We start from the raw sequence: 22,051 nt of genomic DNA, 5'->3' as shown, positions 1-22,051 counted from the left end.
TGTGGAGATGTGTTTCCAAAACAAATTTTGAAAATTTGTCAAATTTTCAATCAATATTTCAAATATATACAATCCAGACTTAGTAGCAAATACATTTCACACAGAAAGCTTTATTTAAAAGTATTACTGAGAAGGGATTTTTATTTTTACAGTATGCATATATATATAATTTTATGTCAGTTGAAAATTAAAAGTAGGATTGTTTAGGTACTGAATTAGCAAGTGGGTAGACAACCATGAGAAAACTCTCTCTTGGTAGAGTTTACAGCTCCTTCAAGTATTGTAGTAAGGGTTGCAGTGGCAGGTCTTGGCCATAATGAAAAGGCCGAAATGCTTTATCAATTTTTAGAGGACTGAGGCACAGGTCATAAATTTGATTGTAGTTATGGATCAAACGTTTGGCCTTTTCTTTTTCCAGCTTGCCTGTAGTTCATTAAAAAAAAGTTTTTTCTATTTGAATCAGATGTAATAACATATTGTGGGGTATCCTTGAAAAGATTCAGTGTAATGTCAAGGCATAGTTTAGTGTTATAGGAATTACTGTGACTGCTGTGCTCAATTCTTATTCATTTTTTAATGAGGGGGAAATGTGAAAAATGTCCCCTTCTGGAATGATTGGGCCACAGTGGGGATAGAGAGGTAGAAGCAACGGTAAAATAAACAAGTAAAGGATTCCCTGCAGATTTTACTCCGCTAGTTGTTGCTGACTATGGGGGGGGGAGGGGTGTTAATTCATCGCTGTTTCAAGGCCACTGACCCAAGACCTTTCTGAGATTGTGTGGCCAGCATGACATCATGGAGCACTGTTTCATTCCCTCTGAAGAGGTACCTGTTTATCTATTCGCTTTTATGTGCTTTCAAACTGCTAGGTTGGCAGGAACTGGGACAAGTAATGGGAGCTCATTCCGTTACTCCAGCGCCAGGGATTTGAACCACCGAACTGCCGACCTTTCTGATTGACAAGCTCTTCCAGAGGTTCTCTACGCCCTAGATAAGATCAGCCTCCATGCATTAACTATGTTTCCTGATCAAGCTCCTTGTCAGTACCTACACAGCATGGAATCATAGCGCTGGAGCTGGCAGTGCATATGATGACATGATCGAGGGCAATGCATTCAACCCAGTTGTGCCTCTGTGCTTTCTCAGAATTACAGAAATTAAAGCTTGGAAAGGATTACAATTTGCTTGAATCATCCAGTGGTGCTCATGTAGATAGAAAGTAAAATATGCCATCTATCTTCAGTAATGTTAGTTAAGCAGAACTTTGTTTGGGTGGGATCAGCCTTACCTGTGTTTTTGACATCAGATAAATAAAGGGCTTTCTCCATTTTTCTGAATCGGTCTATCCAGGCCTCTTGGTCTTCAGAGTCACTGGCATCATACAAATTCCATGGATTAGCTGTTTGAAGTTTATACTGTTCTTTAATCTTCAAAGGAACATGTTATATTATCAGAAGTTTAGATTTGTCAGCTGTCATAATAAAATTGTGATGAAGAACTGTGCTTAGTTCACTGTTAGAACTCCTCCCAACATTTAGCAATTATTATATACAATTTCTTCATTCAACGTATCAAATGTGTGGCTTTCTGTGACAAGATCACTTATATAATGCAAGCATTTGCATTCTATGAACATCCAAGTTCAACCTTCTTCATTTGGCATCTTCAACTCTTAACAAGTGGGCCAAAATTGAAATATTTCCTAAGGGCACCATGCTGCAGGGAGGCTATCCTAGATAATGCTGAGGGTTTAATCTCATTTTTTACACTGGATTCCAACAGGTTTTAATAGACAGAAATGGATATACAAAACTTCTAAACAATTTGTGTTAATAAAACAATATTACTGTTTTATCAACAAGAAGTTCTAGCATAGGAAATTGTGTCAAAATTAATTAAACCAATTAAATGATGAGTAACGCATAATTTTCCATTAAGAGTTTGTGGATTTATCAATAGGGATTTTACAGTACCTGAGAATTATCTTCAGTTTTCTCCTCAGTTCTTCCTAAGATGGAAACAACTATGAGGTTTTTGTTTATTCAGTTAAAAGAGTAGTTTAATGACACAATTTATCAAGCAATGGTTTCTCTCAAAAGTGATAGGAAGATATTTCTGAAGCTATAAATGCTAATAGTTTGAACACTTATTAATTCCTGATATGTTTGTAATTGTACAATAAAAAAATTTGAGCTGTACTGAACTTGCAGAAATGTCGATGAAGTTCATATCTCAACATCATGAACTGTTTAAATGCTGGACGTGTAGTTCAGCAACATCTGGACCAGGGGTGGTATTCACTTACAGTAACTTCCTTACCGGTTCGCAAATGTGAGCGTCTCCACGTCCATGCATGCCCTCAGCCTTTCACACATGCACTTTGGCTTCAAAACATGCGTAAATGGGATAGCATAGAGTCGGAGCGGGTGGGTGGGGCCACCCACGATTTCCACTACCGGTTCGGAAGAACTGGTCTGAACCGGCAGAATACCACCTCTGATCTGGACACCTACCCTGAAAATATGACCTCCCCATATAATAAGCCCAATCGGGCTTTTGAGCGCATGTGCTAAAGTAAGCCCTCCCCCAAAAATAAGCCCTCCTTGAAAGTCTTGCAATACAGCAGCAGCCATGAGGTGACCATGCTCGCCACCTCCTGCACCTCAAAAATAATAAGACCTCCCTAAAAATAAGGCCAAGCACTTATTTCAAAGGTCAAAAGAAAGTAAGACCCTGTCTTATTTTCGGGGAAACACGGTACAAATTCCTTAATTCTGTTTTTGAAAATGTAAATATATTTGACTGTGATGTAATAGAATAGAAAATCCTGAACAGGAGCTCTTCAATGACAAACCAACTCGAACTAATAAAAAGGGAGAACAGCATCCATTTTTCAAAAGAGAAATGAAAAGGTAATGATAGGAGGGAAGGCAGGGCAAATGTATAGTTACAGAGACGATGATGGTGCTTTAATTATTGCTGTAATTACTTATGGAAGCTCATTTGTGTTTTTCTCCCTTAAACTGTCAACCTTGTAAGAGTTGTCCTTTTTCATCATACCATAATCTCATTCCCACATTTCTCTTGATTTCAGTTTTCATATCCTTCCGTTAAATCCTGTAGTTTGTCATTCATATTGATTGGACATTATGGATAGAAGACCAGATTGTACAGCATAAAATTAAATGATGGAAAAGCATGAATCAAGTCCCAGAAATGAAAAGCAGTCCTCATTGGAAACGCAGCTGGTTTTCCTATAGCCAGATGGTTAAAGTTCAAGGCCAACTGTTGCATCCTGATCGGTTTCTGTAGCAATGATTGCAATTGGCTCACCTTCGCATTTAGTCATCCCCTGAATATTAAATATGCCAGAGTGCTTTCTCAAACATAATTAGATTAATGCACCATCTAACTCAATGTTTCACATCCATCTCTCTACCAGCGCTCTGTAAATCAAATGCCCAACTGTTCTAATTGTTCCTAACAGATGTCTTGCAATGGTCTGAGAAACCAATGAAGATGAGAATAGTTTCAGACTGGCTGTTTTGTGGGTGTTCTTTAACAATTTAACAACAGTAGATAGAGGAGGTATTATAAGACTACAGCATCATTGGGAATAATAGCAATAGCACTTAGACTTAGATACCACTTCACAGTGCTTTACAGGAGTCTCTAATCAGTTTACAGAGTCAGCATATTACCGCCAACAATCTAGGCCCTCATTTTACCGACCTTGGAAGGATGGAAGTCTGAGTCAACCTTGAGCCGGTCAAGATCAAACTCCTGGTGATGGGCAGAGTTTGCCTGCAATACTGCATTCTAGCCACTGCGCCACTACAGCTCTTGGGAATAAACTCCTGGTGCCCTTCCTCAACCTATGATCTATAGACACATTGCAACTACAATTCCCAAAATTCTTAGAACAAATGGGATTGCAATCCTAAGAGATCTTTTCGACATTGGATTGGAAGAAACTACATTAGAAGCACTATTCTTCTGTTTTCTCCTTGAGGAAGTATGAGAAAGCAAAGGGCAAACATCACGGAGCATGGGGAAAGCATGCTAGATGAGACATTATCTCCATCATAACTTATAAAACAATGAAAAGCAATTGTAGAAAATGCAGTCCTCATGTTTACACAATGACTTAAATTCCCATGTTTCACATTTTTAAAAAAATATTCATTGTAACCCAGAGTATTATCACATATGAAACAGTGGTGGGTTTCAATTTATTTTATTACCAGTTCGCTCGTGTGCATGCTCGCAGAAGCATCTGCGTGGGTGGTGGAGCCTCCCACTGCCACCACTACTGGTTCGCCCAATCTGCGGTGAACTGGCAGAAACCCACCTCTGATATGAAATATGCTGTTAACATGAATGGTGATATTATTCACTGTATTGTCTAACTCAGTGGTTCTCAACCTGTGGGTCGGGACCCCTTTGGGTCTTTCAGGGGGGTCGCCTAAAACCACCGGAAAACACGTATTTTCGAAAAAATATGGAAAACATAAAATAATTTTATGGTTGGGGGTCATCACAATATGAGGAACTGTATTAAAGGGTCGTGGCATTAGGAAGGTTGAGACCCACTGGTCTAACCTATGGTTATCCAGACAAGCTTTTCACTTTTCTTTGGACGAAGTTGCATTATTCATTTAGGCTACATGACGGATTTCCTGTACCAGCTGAAACAATATTGACGTATTGCAAAGAGAACCGCCATAGGAATGTACTTGTAGAAGAAAGCCATCAAAACATCTATTCTTGCATGAAATTGCTGCATTGAATGTATGCCAAAAAAAATCTAACTTGTTGAAACTTGTTTTAGACTGTGAGGTCAAACTGTAATGTGACTCTTTATAATCCTAAGAGTAAACAAAACTGTCCAAGTTCTATCTTGCCAGAGACTCCATTTAGAAGAAAATTGTGTGGCAGAATTATTACTAATTTTTGTTTATATGGCAACTTTGAATCCATGCCAAGACAAATGATCAAATGTTAGGAAAAGAGAGAACATATTTAACTATTTTGTCAAAGCACTCAAATTAGCTGACAACAGGATAGCAGGACGGAAGTGAAACGAGAGAGTAAATATATTGAGACCAAGCAATGGCCAAAAGAGAACTTATGGCTGAATAGTAGAGGTTTTGGAGTTCTGCCATTTAGAGCTGGCATCACAAACTGTGAACTTGTATGACAGCCATAGTTAAGTAACACAGATGATCTTAGCACTACAAAACTTTCCAAAATTCTAGTGATGCGAATTGTATGCTTTTTAAAAGACAATGCAAAAATGGCTACTTAACAAAGAAGACCCAGAGGGACATAAGATTAATGAATTACAGGCATTGGAAAGTAAAGTTTCTATTAATTTATGAGAAAAATAAATTGTTTAGACTTGTTTATATGCAAACATTTTATAGCCATTAATAGAAAGTTTTATTAGTGACCATCATGATGATCTTTCTTCGTAAAATAAACATAACTTCCTAGTTTGGAGGAAATATCATGCCCATTCTAAGGGAAGTTTATATGAATATATGTAAGGTTTACATGAAACCAGGATCATCATTACTTTTCTGTTCTGAAAAGGTTTCATCATCTATAGGGCACTAGTAAATAGAATAAACTTACCATGAACAAATGTGTAGTACATTACAACATTCTACAGGGATGTAAAATGTATTATCATAATAATTTGATTAATATGCTGAAAAATGGCAGTTAATTCCTTACTTTTACAAACAAGCAAAGCAGGATTCATTCCAGTTTGAACTTTCTTCAGCAACTCTACAAATGGTTTCCATCTACACATGGAAATATATTAAAGTTAAATACAATTAATGCAAGCAGATTTGTTTGACAGCAAAAAGAACCAGTGTGTTGAATTAAGCCATCTGTTCTATCCCAGGTATTTTGGGTTATTCTATATGTCACTCCAGGCCTTTTCATCTACCTGTGCTTAGCATAGATGGCCCCATTCATACTAGTGTCTAATTAATCACCTCATAGCCACTTAAATTCTTATATCTAATCTTTAAAATTCTAAAATTTCTAATTTAGAATTTCTAACAATTCTAAATTCTAAAATTGCACTACGTACAATTTTTGGGGGTCTTTTAATGACCCGGTAATCCCTTTTATAGGGGTGGAATCGGGGCAACTGAATGGAGCTGTGTGTTTACTGGCCAGATGCTCTTCCTGTCACCATTGCAGAGTTTGCAGCAGATAATTACTCACTGTGCCCAGAGAGAGAAATATTGATGTGCTAGATACAATTGAGTTGGAGAAATCTCAGAGTTTCCTGCAAGAACAGGGAACTGGAGAACCTTCCATTAAAACTTTTAAAACCTTTACAGGTATGCCATCTACAGCCTCTTGTTATCACAAAAACACAACATAGCAATCAAATGCATGGATTTCAGTTTCAATTTATCTTTCTATACCTTATTTTATTTCTTTAGCAGGACTTTGTTTTAGGCTACTGGAACATCTTAAAGACCAGAATAACCTGAGATAATTTATCAAACTTAAATACATTTAATTAGGAAATGGCTCAGAGCTGGATTTTACCTAATTACAGCAGAGTTTTATTCCCAATGGAAGTTGAGATTAAATTAGAAGATGCACAGGTAAATTAATGCTGATGACACACATATTTCACACAATTTATTTTATTTATAATAGAACACAAAAACATTTGGAGGTCTTAACTCTGAGTTTGCCTAAGCTTTGCACAGACACCAAATATTAAGGAAGAGATGCAAAAAAAATTTCTCTTCCTTGTGTTGTACATTAGTATCCATCTTAGAAGAGAGATGTTGCCAATGCCCTTTTTAATAACAGCAAGAACTAGTTAATGGAAATTGGAGCTCGCTGGACAAATCTAGTCACTTCCATAAACACTGTAAGTGCTTCATTTCTAGCATCACAGCATTTCAGTCATGCTATGTTCAGAGCTGATCTATAGGTTGTATTTATTTTTATATCTTTGCCCCACCCTTTTTTCATTTGCAGCTCAAGCTAGTGAACCTACTTAATATAATCTTCCTTCACTTATCCTCCTCCTATTTTTCCCCACAACAACAACCCTGTGAATTGGGCTGAGAGCGTGTGACCGAACCAAGGTCAACTGGCCAGTTTTTCATACTTAAAGCAAGACTATAATTCAGTCTCCTGGTTTCTAGTCTAGGCCAGCACCTCAACCAGGACATCAAATGGCCTTTCTAGGCAGTAGTGGGTTTCCAATTTTTTACTACTGGTTCTGTGGGTGTGGCTTATTTTGTGGGAATGGCTTGGCAGTCATGTGACTGGGTGGGCGTGGCCAATTTAGCCATACATTTTGCCAATAGATGCAGGGCAGGCATCACGTGGCAGCTTAGGCAGGGAAGCCACCTGGGAGGTGAGGAATAACTGGGTGGGGCGGGTGGGTGAGGCATTTGCACTTAAAATGGTCTGCACATGTGCACAACATTAAAAAGGGGAGGGATTAAATTTTTTCAATGAAGATTGTTCTGCTCATGTGCAGAACGGAAAACTAAGATGTCGCCGTGGAGGATAGAACGGTACAGTCAGTGTCTGCTAGAGTTACTACCTATTCGGCAGAACCAGACCAAATAGGTAGGAACCCACCTCTGTTTCTAGGATTGTGATCTCTAGGAATATAGTGTCAAATTATTGTTGATAAAAAAAGTAAGCATTCCATTAAAACTCACTGCATTCTGCCTCTTCTACCAAAGTCACATAAATTGGCCAAAGTTTCCATCATCCCAGGATGTAGAATTAGTCCGTGCTTCTGGCAAATATCCTCTACCTGAAAATTACATGTTTTCATGAAATTTTATTGACAAGCTATAAACCAAAAAACTACGTATAAAAATACAGCATGATTGAGAAAACAAAATTTATCATGTCTTTTTAGAGTAAAGGGCATTCAAAACCCACTCCTCTTAGGACCTTGCACACAAAGTATTGAAAGAGCTGGAATTTGCTCAATGTAGCAGCTTCAGACCTGCTTCGTATTTCACCTTCTCATAGTCCTCATATAACAGTTAAATATTACCTGCCACAAAAACCTCCCAGAGAATTGAATTCTGAAACATGTAAGTCAACAGTGATATTTTGGATAGCGCTGGAATTAAAAAGAACAGTGAAAAGCAAAAATAAGGAGCCTGACTGTAGCCAAGATTAGCTAAGGCATCTGAGCTTGAAAATGCCAGCAACAGCAAACAAAATCTTAATACACTGAAAAAATGACAGTTTGCATTCTTTTCATGAAATTCAGAGTTCATCTGCTTTGGGAAATTGCCTCATTCTGCCCAGCAGAAGGGCCAACTGTGATATGGGATTCCTATTACTTTAAAAAAGCTGGACATCCATTCTATGCATTGTCAACTCGCAAAACATCCCTGGCCTGATTTCGAGTTGCCATAAGCAAGAGAGGGGAAAACTGATGGAGCAGCATGGCAGCCACAACCAGAAGCACATTTCATGCATACCTTTCTCAGGGCTGTATCCCAGGTTACCTGTAACAGCTGGAGAAGGGTGTTCTCTACAGCCAGTGAAAGTGCTCTGTTGGGGAATGTGATTTACATGTGATGGGGGAGGACCATAATTGGGCTGTAAATTATGTGGGGTCATAGCTGGCTTCACTTAGGTATATGCTGACATGTTGCTCCTAATAAATAACTAGATTTCTTTTGAAGCTTGGCTCGGGGCTCATGATTTAATTAGGGCATCCATCGGAACCCTGACATGCATTGCAAGGCAGTGATTTATCCAGAATGGTATAGGGTTTTCAGCTTGTGCAGGGGGTTGGACTAGAAGACCTCCAAGGTACCTTCTAACTCTGATACAATATTCTGTTATTCTGTTATGTGCCTCTTCCTGTGCAAAGCCTTGTAATGGAGAGTGGGTTTCTATATTGCTGGGTATTTTTCCCCTTTTTGTAAAAAAAAAAACTACTTCTGATATTATTTTATCAATGCAACATAGATCAAAAACTAATATAAAATTATATAAAGATTCATGTATTGACATCCAAATGAATCTGCATCACTTAGGCTGCCATCATATTTAAGCTTAAAACCTAAAGCATTCAAAAGACAAAAACAAAGGCATACTAACAATATTTTAAAAGAACTATAATATCTAATAAAAGTGACAAAGCAAGCGTGGCAGGATTTCCCAACTTAAATTTATGCTAGTACTGAAAATAAATAGACTAGTAAATTTACCCATTCATTTATTTATTCATCATATTTATATAGCCATCCATCTCGCAAATATGACTCTGGGCAGCATACAATTAAGAAATAAGGCAAAAAAACCCGAACATTAAAAACCTTCTACAATTAAAAAAAAACCCACCATAAAGACAAAGAGAAAGCATCTTCAACGTTACAGGCAATGTAGGTATCTCACAATTCACTATTTCCTTGAGATCTTCAAGCTTGTTGACACAACTATATTTTAAAGGACTTCCTGAAGGATGGGGCCAATCTCACCACGGCTTAATGGCTGATGTTCCATAGAATGGATGCTGTGACAGAAAAGGTCCCTCTCCTGGGTTCCACCAGATGTGGCTCCTTAACAGATGGAACCACAGCCAGGAGTGAAATGCTACTGATTCAGACCGGTTCGCCCGAACCAGTAGTAAAAAAAACGCTACTGGTTCAGGAGCACTGGTATTTCTGATGATCAGCTGTGACGTGCAATTTATATTAGCTAGAATTGTTGGATTTCCTGCTCTCTAGCTAATCTAAATCGCGTGGCACAGCGGATTCCTCCCTCGCTGTTCTACTTACCTTCGCAGACTCGAAAAGCTTCAAAATGTTCCTTTTTTAGTGCTGTGCAGACGTGTCTCAGGCGTGCATGCGTGCAAAGCAACCAGCAGCATATTTCACTGCTGACCACACCATACTTTTTTTCTGCTGGACATGATGGGATAGACAGAGGAGGTTAGGAAGAGGTTGTCCCTCAAATTGTCCCTTACCTCAGGAAATGAAAGAAGGCCTGAGCAAATCTGGTCTTCTTGAAGAAAACTCTGGATTAATTTTTCAAAACCCAACTCTCCATTGTATTCTTTTAGTATCTGCTTCAGTGCCAGAAATGTATTTTCTGATGTCCAAGAGCTAAAGAGTGATAGTATGAGGAGACAACTTATCTTGCATTCTTGAAAAAGAAGCTACATATTAAAAAACATTTAACATTTACATATTAAAACTGTTGTCTTAGGCTATTGCTAATCAAACTGAAGCTGAAAACAGAATATTCCTCTCTCATGCTTTTTAATTGATATTTATAATATAATATGCAAAATTAAAATAGAACCTTGGATTCTTTTTATTTTCATTCTTCTCAGGAAGGGTATGTTGCATTTTGCTTGATGCCTGGAGTGTTAATAACTGGATCAATTTTTCATAATCTATCTAAAAGAAACATAAAGAAATGTAATTTCAAAGGCTAATTTTAAAACTGGCATTCAAAATTCCAGAAGGGGAAAAAAACATGGTGTAGAAAATATAACTACTATTGGTTGAACTGTGTATAATATCTGTTAATAAACTAAATCTAATTTTAGTATAGCTGAAGAGCCTGGATCTGCTGAAATCCATGGGATCAGAACAGAAGAAAAGCCTCTTAGTTTCAGACCAAAGGTCAATACTGGAAAGAGTCTATTATTAACTGACTTTCTATAATTATCAGCCAGATCGCTATGGTTAAGCCAAAGGCAAGAGAGGAACACTTTAACAGTTTATGCTCTTGTCTCTTTGCAATTGGTATTTGAGGACACATGCTGCCTCTAATCCTCAATATCCATCCATCCATCCATCCATCCATCATCTATTCATCATCTATTTATCAATTCTTTTTGTCTATCTATCTATCTATCTATCTATCTATCTATCTATCTATCTATCTATTATAATCTATGAGCACGGTGGTGCAGTGGTTAGAGTGCAGTACTGCAGTTCCTTCTGCTGCAGGCTGCCTGATGGAAATTTGGCAGTTCAAATCTCACCAGTCTCAAGGTTGATTCAGCCTTCCATCCTTGCGAGGTAGGTAAAATGGGGAGCCAGATTGTTGGGAGCAATAGGTTGACTCTGTAAATGGCTTAGAGAGAGCTGTAAAGCACTATGAAGAAGAATATAAGTGCTATTGCTATCTAGCTATGATAACTGTCTGTCTGTCTGTCTGTCTGTCTGTCTGTCTGTCTGTCCGTCCATCCATCCATCCATCCATCCATCCATCCATCCATCCATCCATCCATCCATCCATCCATCCATCCATCCATCCATCCATCTATCTATCTATCTATCTATCTATCTATCTATCTATCTATCTATCTATCTATATTCTATAGGAAAATTCTTGGTAGCCTTATTCACACAAGATTTGTTGAATCCTCCTTCAGAGCTACCTAAATTGACAAACAACCTTCCAGTTCTATGAAAGGTCAATTCCATTGGCTATTATCTCTTACAGTAGTAGGGAACATGATGTTTCCCCCCAACACCACATTTGTGGTTATAAATTAAGGTTCCTCCAGACCTGGGCCATCAATATGCTACGAATCAATATACTACGAATAAAGTAGTCTTTAAAAAGCTCCTTTCCAATGAGCTCAACATTATAAATTTGATATATAGTTCAAAATCCTATACTAGCATACCAGTTCTTGGTCATTAGCTTGTGAACACCTGTTGAAAAGCAGTTTGACGGTTGGTAATTGTAGCGGGATATCATGTTTGAGAAGCAGTGTGCTCAATTGGACCTGAGACAGAAATCCTGATTTCCTGGGATCCATCTCCTTGAGTTCTTCATTCAGGCTGGCCAAAGCAGTAAGACTTATAGGATGCAGCTCAAATTCCTTTCTGAGCAGAACTAGAAGAGAATCATCATCATCCTTTGTCTCTGTTAACTCTGGCAGAATGCCCTAATGAAAGAAATATCATTATTTTATTTACAGAACTACCCCAATTGTTTCTATATTTCCCACCTGATCTAGTAGGATGGTCATGATATGGAGACCATCAGATAAGGTCTGTCGACTGATGGGGCTTGGGAGGAGTGACCTTTCTGCCATGATGCCCACTCTGTGGAACATCATTCCACCTGAGATTAGGTTAACCCCTACCCTGATGGCCATTTGCAAGGATCTAAAAACTTGGTTTTATACCCAGATCTAGACCCAGAAGTGTAATGAGCCAATGTTTTGTCTTTGTTGACAATTATTAAGAAACTTGGCTGCTATGTTTTTTGTTTTATATTTTGCATTTTTATCTATTTTATGATAAGTCATTTAAGTGGGAAAGGTGGCTGGATAAATGAGATGATAGATGATTAGATAGAATTTTTATAGAATAGAATTTTGTGGTATCTCCCCAGTCTCTAATTATGGCCTCCTTTATAGAATTTACTAGATGTCTACTATCTTCTCCAAGCAGCTTTGAAGAATTGATTTTTATATCCAAACAATGTTAATTGATTGTATGTCCTTGGATATGGATATGTGTGTACCTCTAAATCAGTCTTGGCTCCAAGCATCTATACCAGTGTTTCTCAACCTTGGCGACTTTCAGTCCTGTGGACTTCAACTCCCAGAATTTCCCCAGCCAGCTATGCTGGCTGGGGGATTCTCAGAGTTGAAGTCCAAAGGACTGAAAGTCGCCAAGGTTGAGAAACACTGATCTACACGGACAAGTCCCTGCAGTTTTCTTGGCAACATTTCTTCACAGTGGTTTGTCATTGCCTCTTTCCTTGGGCTAAGAGAGAATGACTGGCCCAAAGCTGGCTTTGTGCTTAAGACAAGACTAGAACTAAGTCTCCCAATTTCTAGCTCAGTACACTTTAACTAGTACACCAAATTGACTCTTGCTTTAATAATAAATAAATATTAAAAATAAATATTTGTGATCGAGATGTTTTTTAAAGCACGCAAAAGTAGCAGCAGATGATAAAACTAATATTACACTGCTGAAACTTCCCAATTATGTAGAATCATTAGATATACTTATGCACGATCATAAAGTTTTATGAAAGAACAAAAGTGAGATGCCATAACTGAAAAGGCCCTCTTTATGGTAGATGTGTGCCACATTTCATTTAGCATGACATCTGATCAAAGATCTAGTAAAAAGCACTGGTAGAAAACCAAGGTAGTTATGTGTGGTTATCCTTCAGATCATCTGAATATAGCTTAAAATTAATTTACCAACACTTTGAAATCAGTCCAGAAAAGACCTAGGATACTATACACAGCTAAAGCCATGGGTATACTATAATAAAACTATTTGCCTTCAGTAAACAAGTTTTATATAATACTTTAGTAAGAAAGTTTTACCACTGTGGTAAAGTATATTGGACTATTTCTGCCTCTCTAAAGTTAAAGGTTCTCCTTGTTAGTCATTCCCGACTCTAGGGGGAGGTGCTCAACTTTGTTTCAAAGCCAAAGAGCCAGCGCTGTGCGAAGATGTCTCTGTGGTCATGTGATCGGCATGACTAAATGCCAAAGGCGCACAGCCCACCTTTCTGATTGACAAACTCAGTGTCTTAGCCACTGAGCCACCGCATCCCTTTCTGACTCTCTAAAAGATGCTTGTGAAACCAAGTGCAACTACTGAAAATTTAATCATATTTACTTACCTGTTGTTGAAATGATTTTGAATTCTGAGCTTCAAAAGTTGGTTTTTTGGTAGAGTGAATATAAGATAAAGACTTATCTCCACCGGGTGCAGTAACACAATACAAATTTACTGGTTTCAGTTGCTTAAATAATGAACAGGAAGTAAAAAAAAGAGAATAAAAATCAATTGTCATTCTGTAAAATCAGTACAAATACTAACAGGGGGAAAAAAGGATGAAAGGATGAAAGATCATGACCATGGCAAGGGCTGAGCTTGTGGTTGGTGGTGTTTTTCCCCCCACAAATTGACACATTCTCCTGCATTATACAAAAACTATTAATATCACATTTGGAAGAGAAGAACTGAAAGAATTGAAGGCCTGAATCATCATGAGATACATGTATGCATGAGGGAAGAATGTTTTTTAACAAAAGATTTATCCAGTCTTTTGTCCTATCCAACATGCATCTCTGTCCATTGATGGCAATAATAGCACAATAACAACCACTTAATAGATAATTTGTCCATACTCTACTATTAAGCAATTGCCTTATTCCTATTCATGCAATCACCCCCAGTCTAGTCTCTTCAGGGTGGGCTCTTGGAATTTTGGAATTATGGCCAGTTCAACGTCACTTCTAGAGTCTCCTTTTTCAGCCATGATGACCTCCTGCAGCCCTCTGCCAGTGAAACAGAGCCTGGGACTCTGTTTTCGCTGGCAAAGGGCTGCAGAAGGCTGTTACGGCTGTAAATGGAGCCCATGCGGGCCACATACACCTCCACAGGCTCTGTTTTTGCTAGCAGTGGGCTGTAGGAAGCCATCACACCAGGGGTGGGTTTCAATTTTTTTTACTACCTATTCTGTGGGCATGGCCTATTTTGTGGGCATGGCTTGGAGGTCATGTGACTGGGTGGGTGTGACCAACTTGTAAAATGTGGTGAAACTCACTTAACAATGCTCTTGCTTAGCAACCAAATTTTTGGGCTCAATTGTGGTCAAAATTTCTTTTTTCTTTCTTTCTTTCTTTCTTTCTTTCTTTCTTTCTTTCTTTCTTTCTTTCTTTCTTTCTTCCTTCCCTTCTCTTTCTTTCTCACTCTTTCTCTTTCTTTCTTTCGCGCTCTCTCTCCCCCCCACTCTCTCTCACACTCACATCCCTTCCAGTTGGCGAAAAATTCTGTTTTGCCAGCTGGAAGGCTGGCAAAGAAGCCTCCCTTTCTCCATCGCTGTCGAACAGTCCGTGCCCTCCCCCTATGGATGGACACCACAGGAGGGAAGGAAAGAAGCCAGTCTTGGGAGGGACCTTCCCTCCCACTCCAGAGAGCCCATGCAGGAGAGAGGATGTGGGCTGGTTTGAATGCAGGTGGGCAGTTTGGGGCCAGTGTCTCTTCACTCATTGGGGCAGGTGGAGAAAGAAAGGAGGCATGCAATAAAGCACCCCACCCCTCTACCAAGGGCGAAGGGGAGCACCTTCACCCTCTGCTATCGTGTGCCTCCTTTCCCAAGATTGGCAGGACCCCATTCCCCACCATACAGGGCTGCTACACCCTGCAAGAAATTTCCTAGCCCGGAATCCCAGGAGAAGTTCATCTGCCTAGAGTTGCCAATCCTTCTGCTGGCCCAAGAGGAAGCTTCTGTTGCCACCTTTATAGGCCGGGAGCATCTGGGAGGGAGACCCTGTTTTTTTGCAAGGTCACCAGAGAAGAGAAGGAGAAAGTGCTCTTCACCCCGCGTGCCCTCGTCTTACTCAGGCTGCTGTCTGGTTGGTTGCGGTGGTTTGCAGCCAGGGGGAGAATCTGGCCATGGTGGCATCTTAAGGGCTCCAGATCTGCGCCACCGAGGGAAAAGCCAATGGAAAGTTGTGCACCTCTGCAGTGCCTATAGAGGGTGCAGCAGAAGCTTCCTCTTGGGCCGGCAGAAAGATTGGCAACTCTAGGCAGACGAGCTTCTCCCAGGATCCTGGGCTAGGAAAACTTTTGCAGGGTGTAGCCCGCGTTCAAACCAGGCTGCCTCCTCTCTCCCCACATGGGATCTCTGAAGGGGGAGGGAAGGTCTCTGCCAAGACCCTCTTCCCTTACCTCACAGTGCAGTTCCAGGACAGCAGGATATTCTTTCTTTCGCTGGTACAAGGGCATGGCCACACCGCCATTGCTAATGGTCCGGTCCAGTCCGCCAGATTTTCACTACTTCTTCTGACGTACTGAACCATACTGGGAGGAACCCACCTCTGCATCACAGCCAAAAACAGTGCCTATGCCACCTGTGTCATGCCTGACCTCAGTTTTCACTAGCAGAGGCACTGCAGGGCTGTCCTTCACTGTTTCCAGGGTGGCCCCGTGGGCTAGATCTAAGCACCACACAGACCAGATTCACGGGCCAGATCTAAGCATCCCACAGGCAGGATCTGGCCCGCGGGCCTTAAGTTTGACACCCCTGCCATGTTTGCTTCATTCCATGTCCTCATTTACTCTCATGATATCTCTGTGGTCACCCATTGAAGGTCACCTATGAAAGGTTGGTCTATTAGTAGGGCTGATCCCAAGACTGTTTCCTATCTGTAACTGAATTAGAAAATGAAGGGACTACAGCAGTTGTAAACTTACTTTGTTGTCCACAGATCTGATAATATTTGTCTCTGTTTGTTTGGATGTATATTTTTCCATTCCATCTTTGTTCTGAGATTTAATATTCACATCATTATTGATTTGCTGATTAGGTGGCTTATTGCGGTCTGGAAATTTTCCATTTCTCTGTCTTATATTACACAGAGGTGAAGTTTGGAGCATGGACTGTGCCTCAGGCTTCACAATCTCCTTTGCTTTCCTGTGGGTGGGAAGTATTCAATATATATTTTGGCACTGAGATGTAACTACTTTATCTTTTCTCCATTTACATCCAAAAATTTTCTTTTATGAAACATTTCTTTATTAGACAAAAATGAAGTAGTGTAATCAATGGATGTACCCCCAAAAGGCAAACTAATTATATCTATATCTGTTGCTGAATCACTAAGAGACACGTGGTGTCATCACTAGGAAGCATATGACTAGATTTTGAGCTCATGGTGGTAACAGCAGCCTTGTTTTATGTCTTCCAATAAGCAGAGAAAAAATAGGCTTGACAAATGAATAAATGCCAGAATGAATATTTGAAATAGATGTTCTCCTCTACTTATCAATCAGCTGATGAGGAATAATAACCAGTAGTATTTAAAAATTCTAGTTGTTTTGACCATTTAGTTATGTCCAATTCTTGGTGACTTTATAGGCAAGTGCTCTCCATGGTCAATTTAACAATAGATTATGATTAATAGTAGGTGGTGGAGAAAAAAACTTGTCCATCAATGTTCTCTTCTATTTCTTCCTTTTGTATGATTTCAGATCTTACACATTGCGGATGCTTCCTTCACTTGCTAACTCTAGACCTCTGTACCATTGTCTTACAATGGTTTTATTATATTTTGTTGAAAGACAAATGTTAAGGAAATATTATCTCTTAGAATTTCTCCCTACTCTGAGCAATGTATGCAAAGTACAAGGAAAATACTGTTGTGTAGGAATGGGCAAATGGTTGGTCCATCAAAGTTTCTCATTATGACAACCATAAGAAGGATTTGCCCTGAAATAGAAAACTGCAGTTAAAGTTAAGCCATCTAACAAGATACCAAAGAAATGAAGTTTTGGCTCATTCAATCAGTCTGAATAGAAGCAAAATGGCATGGTGAAAAAGGAAAATAAACCTATCCTTTACACCACAAAGTCTTTCATGAAAATTACAAAAAGTTATATAATTTGCAGAGCTACACCAGGCACACTTCCTTTAAACTTGGAAGTCTTTGGTGAAAATTTCAGAGAAGTTATTCTATATAATTTATAGAATTGTGTACATAAGTGGCTTCAAGGCTGAAACAGTGGAAGGGGAGATGAAATAATTTGAACTTAAAGAATTCAGAGATTGTCCTGTTTAACGATCCCTGGTTAATATGAATCCAACATGATTTTAGTTCCTACAACGTGTCTGAATACCTAGAGAATATTTATCTTGGACCAGCAATATAGAATAGAATAGAATAGAATAGAATAGAATAGAATTCTTTATTGGCCAAGTATGATTGGACACAAAAGGGATTTGCCTTTGGTGCATAAGCTCTCAGTGTACATTAAAAGAAAGTATATATACATTCATCAAGAATCATAAGATATGACACTTAGTGATAGTCATAGGTTACTAATAAGCAATCAAATCATACTAGGAAATAAATAAAACAATATAAATCATAAAGGTACAAGCAACATGGTGTTAAATATTATAAATAAATATATAAATAAACAAGTTAAATTTGTGTCAAAAGCATCTAGGACAGTGGTCCCCAACCCTTCTAACTTGGCAGACTGGTATAGGTGACCGGAGCAGGGGAAGAGGGGATGGTTTCTCGCATGCACATCACTTCCATGACGGTATATATAGAGGAGTTCTGGATTTATAAATGGCATAACAATTAAAAATAAACAATGTAGCCTCCTTCCTGGTCATTTAAAAATAACTCAAAACTGAGGTAGAACTATTTGAGCCCTTTAATTTGTGTAATATTATATGATCTTCTTCCTGCAATGGATTAAAAAACGAAATGTTTCCCTATTCTCTTAAATGTCCTGATGCTGCTGCTGCTGCTAAATAATAATAACAACAACAATATTATTATTATTAATAATAATAATAATTTAATGCAAATACAAAGGAACCAAAGAGGCAAGAAGGGGTAGCCTAAGTGGAAAATTTGATTGGAATTGAAGATCAAAAGATTTCGTGGAGACTTGAGCAACTTGAAGAACCTAAGGCAAGGTCAGCTAAAGAACAAGCAGGTCAAAAGCAGCCTGGAAGCAAGATACGATTTGGAGAATAAGGAGATTGCGGTAGTAATTGAAGAAGCAGAGGGTTGTTGCCATTGCTGAAAAGATTAAACGGTAAGAAAATCGAGTAATTCAGTTCAAGGAAAACTCACAGTTCAGAGCAAATCAGCACCAGTTTTATAAGAGCATAGAAAGTGGAGATTGAGTAGCAACAAATGAAAAGCCTGATAAAGAGAAAGCTCTGAAATTCTGGAAGAATTTGTGGGAAAACAACAAGAAGCACAACAGAAATGCAAAATGGATCAAGCAGGTTGAGGATTCTATTAAAGTGCATAAAATGGAAGATGTGAAAATAACAAAAGAAATGGTGCAAAGGCAGTCAAGAAAAGAGAAGAACTGGAGTGCATCAGGACGAGATGAGCTACATGGTTTCTGGCTAAAGGCACTTACAAGTATGCACAAAAGATTGGCAGCCCAAATGAAGCAGACCTTAAAAACACCTGAAAATGATGAATGGATAACAACTGGAAGGATATTTTTGATCCAAAAAGATAAAGAAAAAGGACAGTACCCTGAAAACTATAGGCCAATCACCTGTTTGCCAACAACATACAAGCTCCCTACTGGTATTATTGCAAATCAAATTTATGGATACTTGGAAAGAAATAACTTGCTTCCTGTAGAACAGAAAGGATGCTGCAAAATTCGAGAGGAACAAAGGACCAATTGCTGATTGACAAACTAATCCTAAAGAATTCAAACAAAAGATGAAGCAACCTGTTCATGGCTTGGATAGACTATAAGAAAGCATTTGATTCAGTTCCCCAAAGCTGGATCAAGAAATGCATGAAAATCTTTGGCATCAGCAGCAACATACAAAAGTTCATGGAAACTTCAATGAACCTCTGGAAAATGAAGCTTATGGCTAATGGAGAAGAACTGGGTGAAGTTGAAATTAAACGAGGCATTTTCCAGGGTGATTTCCTTTCACCCCTACTTTTTATACTCTCAATGCTACCACTGACAACCATTTTGAAGAAGGTGAACTGTGGATACAAACTTGCAAAGGAAGGACTGAAAATGTAGTTGGTGTACATGGATGATTTGAAGCTGTTTGGTAAAACAAAAGCTGAATGGAATGTATTAATTGAAAGCACAAATGAATTTAGCCAAGACATTGGTAAGCAGTTTGGAATTGACAAATGTGCAACAATGGCAACCAAGGCAAGCAAGGTCCTAGAAGATGATGGAATACAACTTGAGAATGAAGAAATGATAAAGGCAGTAAAACCAGAAGAAGGCTACAAGTACTTGGGGATTTTAGAGGCCTCTGACTTAATGCACAATAAAATCAAGAAATTAACTTCAGCCAAGTACATTCGACGAATTCGCAAGATATTAAAGTCCAAACTGAGTGCAGGAAACATCATAAAAGCCATAAATACCTGGGCTATACCTGCAATTCGATAGTCTGCAGGAATAATTGACTGGACCCAGATGGAGTTGGACAATTTGGACAGAAAAGCAAGAAAGCTTATGACAATAAATCATGCTTTGCACCCTAAAAGTGATGTTGACCGATTGTATCTACCAAGAGCAGAGGGTGGTCGAGGACTCCTACAAGTAAAGCGGACTGTGGAAGAAGAAAGACACAGCTTGAGTGATTACATCCAGAAAAGTGAAGAAACAATGATTAAGGAAGTAAATAAAGGAGGCCTTTTGAAGACAACTAAGTTAAAAGCTGAATATAAGAAAGAAGTAATTGAGAAGCGAGCTGAAAATTGGAAAAGCAAAGCTATGCATGGCCAATACTTGAAAAGTATTGAGGGCAAAGCTGACCAAAAACTAACTTGGAACTGGTTAAGATCAGGAGTACTTAGCCTTAGCCACAAACTGCATGAAGGCAAAATTCAACATGTTACCACCAACAGCAAATGTCGCCTATGTAATGAGAAAGATGAGACAGTCAACCACGTGATCGGCGGGTGCAGCAAAATTTCACAAACTGACTACCTACAATGCCATAACCGCACTGCTAAGAATATTCACTGGAAAGTGTGCCAAAAGTTTGGATTTGAGTACAGCAAAAACCATTGGGACCATCAGGTTGAGAAGGTTTTAGAGAATGAGAAAGTCAAGATCTTGTGAGATTTCAGAATCCAGACTAACAGGCACTTGGCCTACAACACACCTGACATAACAATAATTGAAAAGAATAAGAATGGTTCATTGACATTGCAATATCTGGTGATGCACGAATTGAAGATAAACAGCAAGAAAAAATAACAAAATACCAGGACTTGCAAATTGAGGTTGAGAGACTGTGGAAAAAGAAATCATGTGTTGTCCCAATTGTAATTGGAGCCCTTGGAGCAATACTTAAAAGACTATCTCGCTATTTGAAAATTCTAAATTTACCTGACTTGTATGTTCTGACTCTACAAAATACCACCCTACTTGGAACAATTTATATCTTCCGACGTCACCTTAACAGTACCTAGGTCCTTGGTTAGGACTCGAGCTGTTGAACTACCAACCAGCCCCAAAGGCTGTGAATCTCACCAAAGATTAACCACATAATAATTTAATGCACTTATTAGCATATACTGCATTTTAATTACAATATATGTTTTTTGGCATCTTTGATATTTTATTTAAAGACATAATGCTATGAATTCTAACCAAAATTACATTTCCCTGAGATCATACTTACCCATCACTTTTCTCTACAAGGCATCGGACATATTTGCTCCCGATTATCTTTATTACAGTCTCGTAATTTGCACCAAATCCATAAGGTAGATTTCTTACTGAAGCCATTCCCAGTTCTGTCTTGCTCTCCCTAAAAGATCACTTTCCTGTAATTTCCCTGGAGAAGTTTATTTCTTTAAAAGTGGAAACTGAAAGTGGGTAGACGGGTTCTGCAAATAGTTTAGGAATATATGAATATCAATTAACTCAGTAATGAAATAACAAAAACTTGGCTGAAGAGTTTATCAATTAAATGCCTTGTTTAAAGGAAGCCCAGGAAAGTAAATTAAGTGTGAACAAATTTAAAAGGCTGTATTTTTCATATCATACATTTATCCTGAAAGAATTTCCCACACCATTGGCCCAATTCTAACACAATAGCAACATTAGTTAATAATTTGAGATTTATATTGTACCCATATTGGGATTCAGCTTGAGAAGCAACCAACCTACAGGTTGCCCTGTAATTGATATTAGATTTTCATAATAGTTGCATCTAAAATTTCATAATTCTGCATCTAAAGAAATGACTGCTGTACAGTGTAATCCTATGATACTCCAAGAAGCAGCAAGGACTCTTAAATTCAATGGAACTTTCTTGTAGTGAAACCTCTACAGGATTTTAACTTTAGAGGTTTTTCCAGTCTTATTATTTAAATATAACTGCAAATGTGACATAGGAAAATAATTTCCTTCTAAATACCTTTTGTCGTTAATTAACAGTCTGAAAAAAATCACCCCCTTTTTACTTTTCAAATTAGTAGCGTTTGCAGCAGTTAATAACAGAACAAAACAATGGAGCAAATTATCACCCCCCAAAT

At 38.6% G+C, this 22,051-nt stretch overlaps 1 protein-coding gene across 1 annotated transcript; it reads right to left on the bottom strand.

Annotated features, from left to right (window-relative positions):
- Positions 1–140: 140 nt before the first annotated feature.
- On the bottom strand, positions 141–21,299 carry C5H1orf87 (chromosome 5 C1orf87 homolog). Its single transcript, XM_032217815.1, has 11 exons — positions 21,193–21,299; positions 16,233–16,452; positions 13,651–13,773; positions 11,678–11,941; positions 10,336–10,433; positions 9,998–10,136; positions 7,719–7,816; positions 5,740–5,810; positions 1,974–2,008; positions 1,289–1,427; positions 141–423 (listed from the first exon to the last, which is right to left on the bottom strand). The coding sequence occupies exons 1-11, from the start codon at positions 21,297–21,299 to the stop codon at positions 263–265; spliced, it is 1,455 nt and encodes a 484-aa protein (XP_032073706.1). The 3' UTR covers positions 141–262.
- Between the last annotated feature and the right edge of the window lie 752 nt (positions 21,300–22,051).

This window comes from Thamnophis elegans, chromosome 5 (genome assembly GCF_009769535.1).
Source record: "Thamnophis elegans isolate rThaEle1 chromosome 5, rThaEle1.pri, whole genome shotgun sequence".
Lineage (NCBI taxonomy): Eukaryota > Metazoa > Chordata > Lepidosauria > Squamata > Colubridae > Thamnophis > Thamnophis elegans.
The sequence above is the reverse complement of the archived record's forward strand: the minus strand, read 5'-3'. Positions and strand labels throughout refer to the sequence as shown.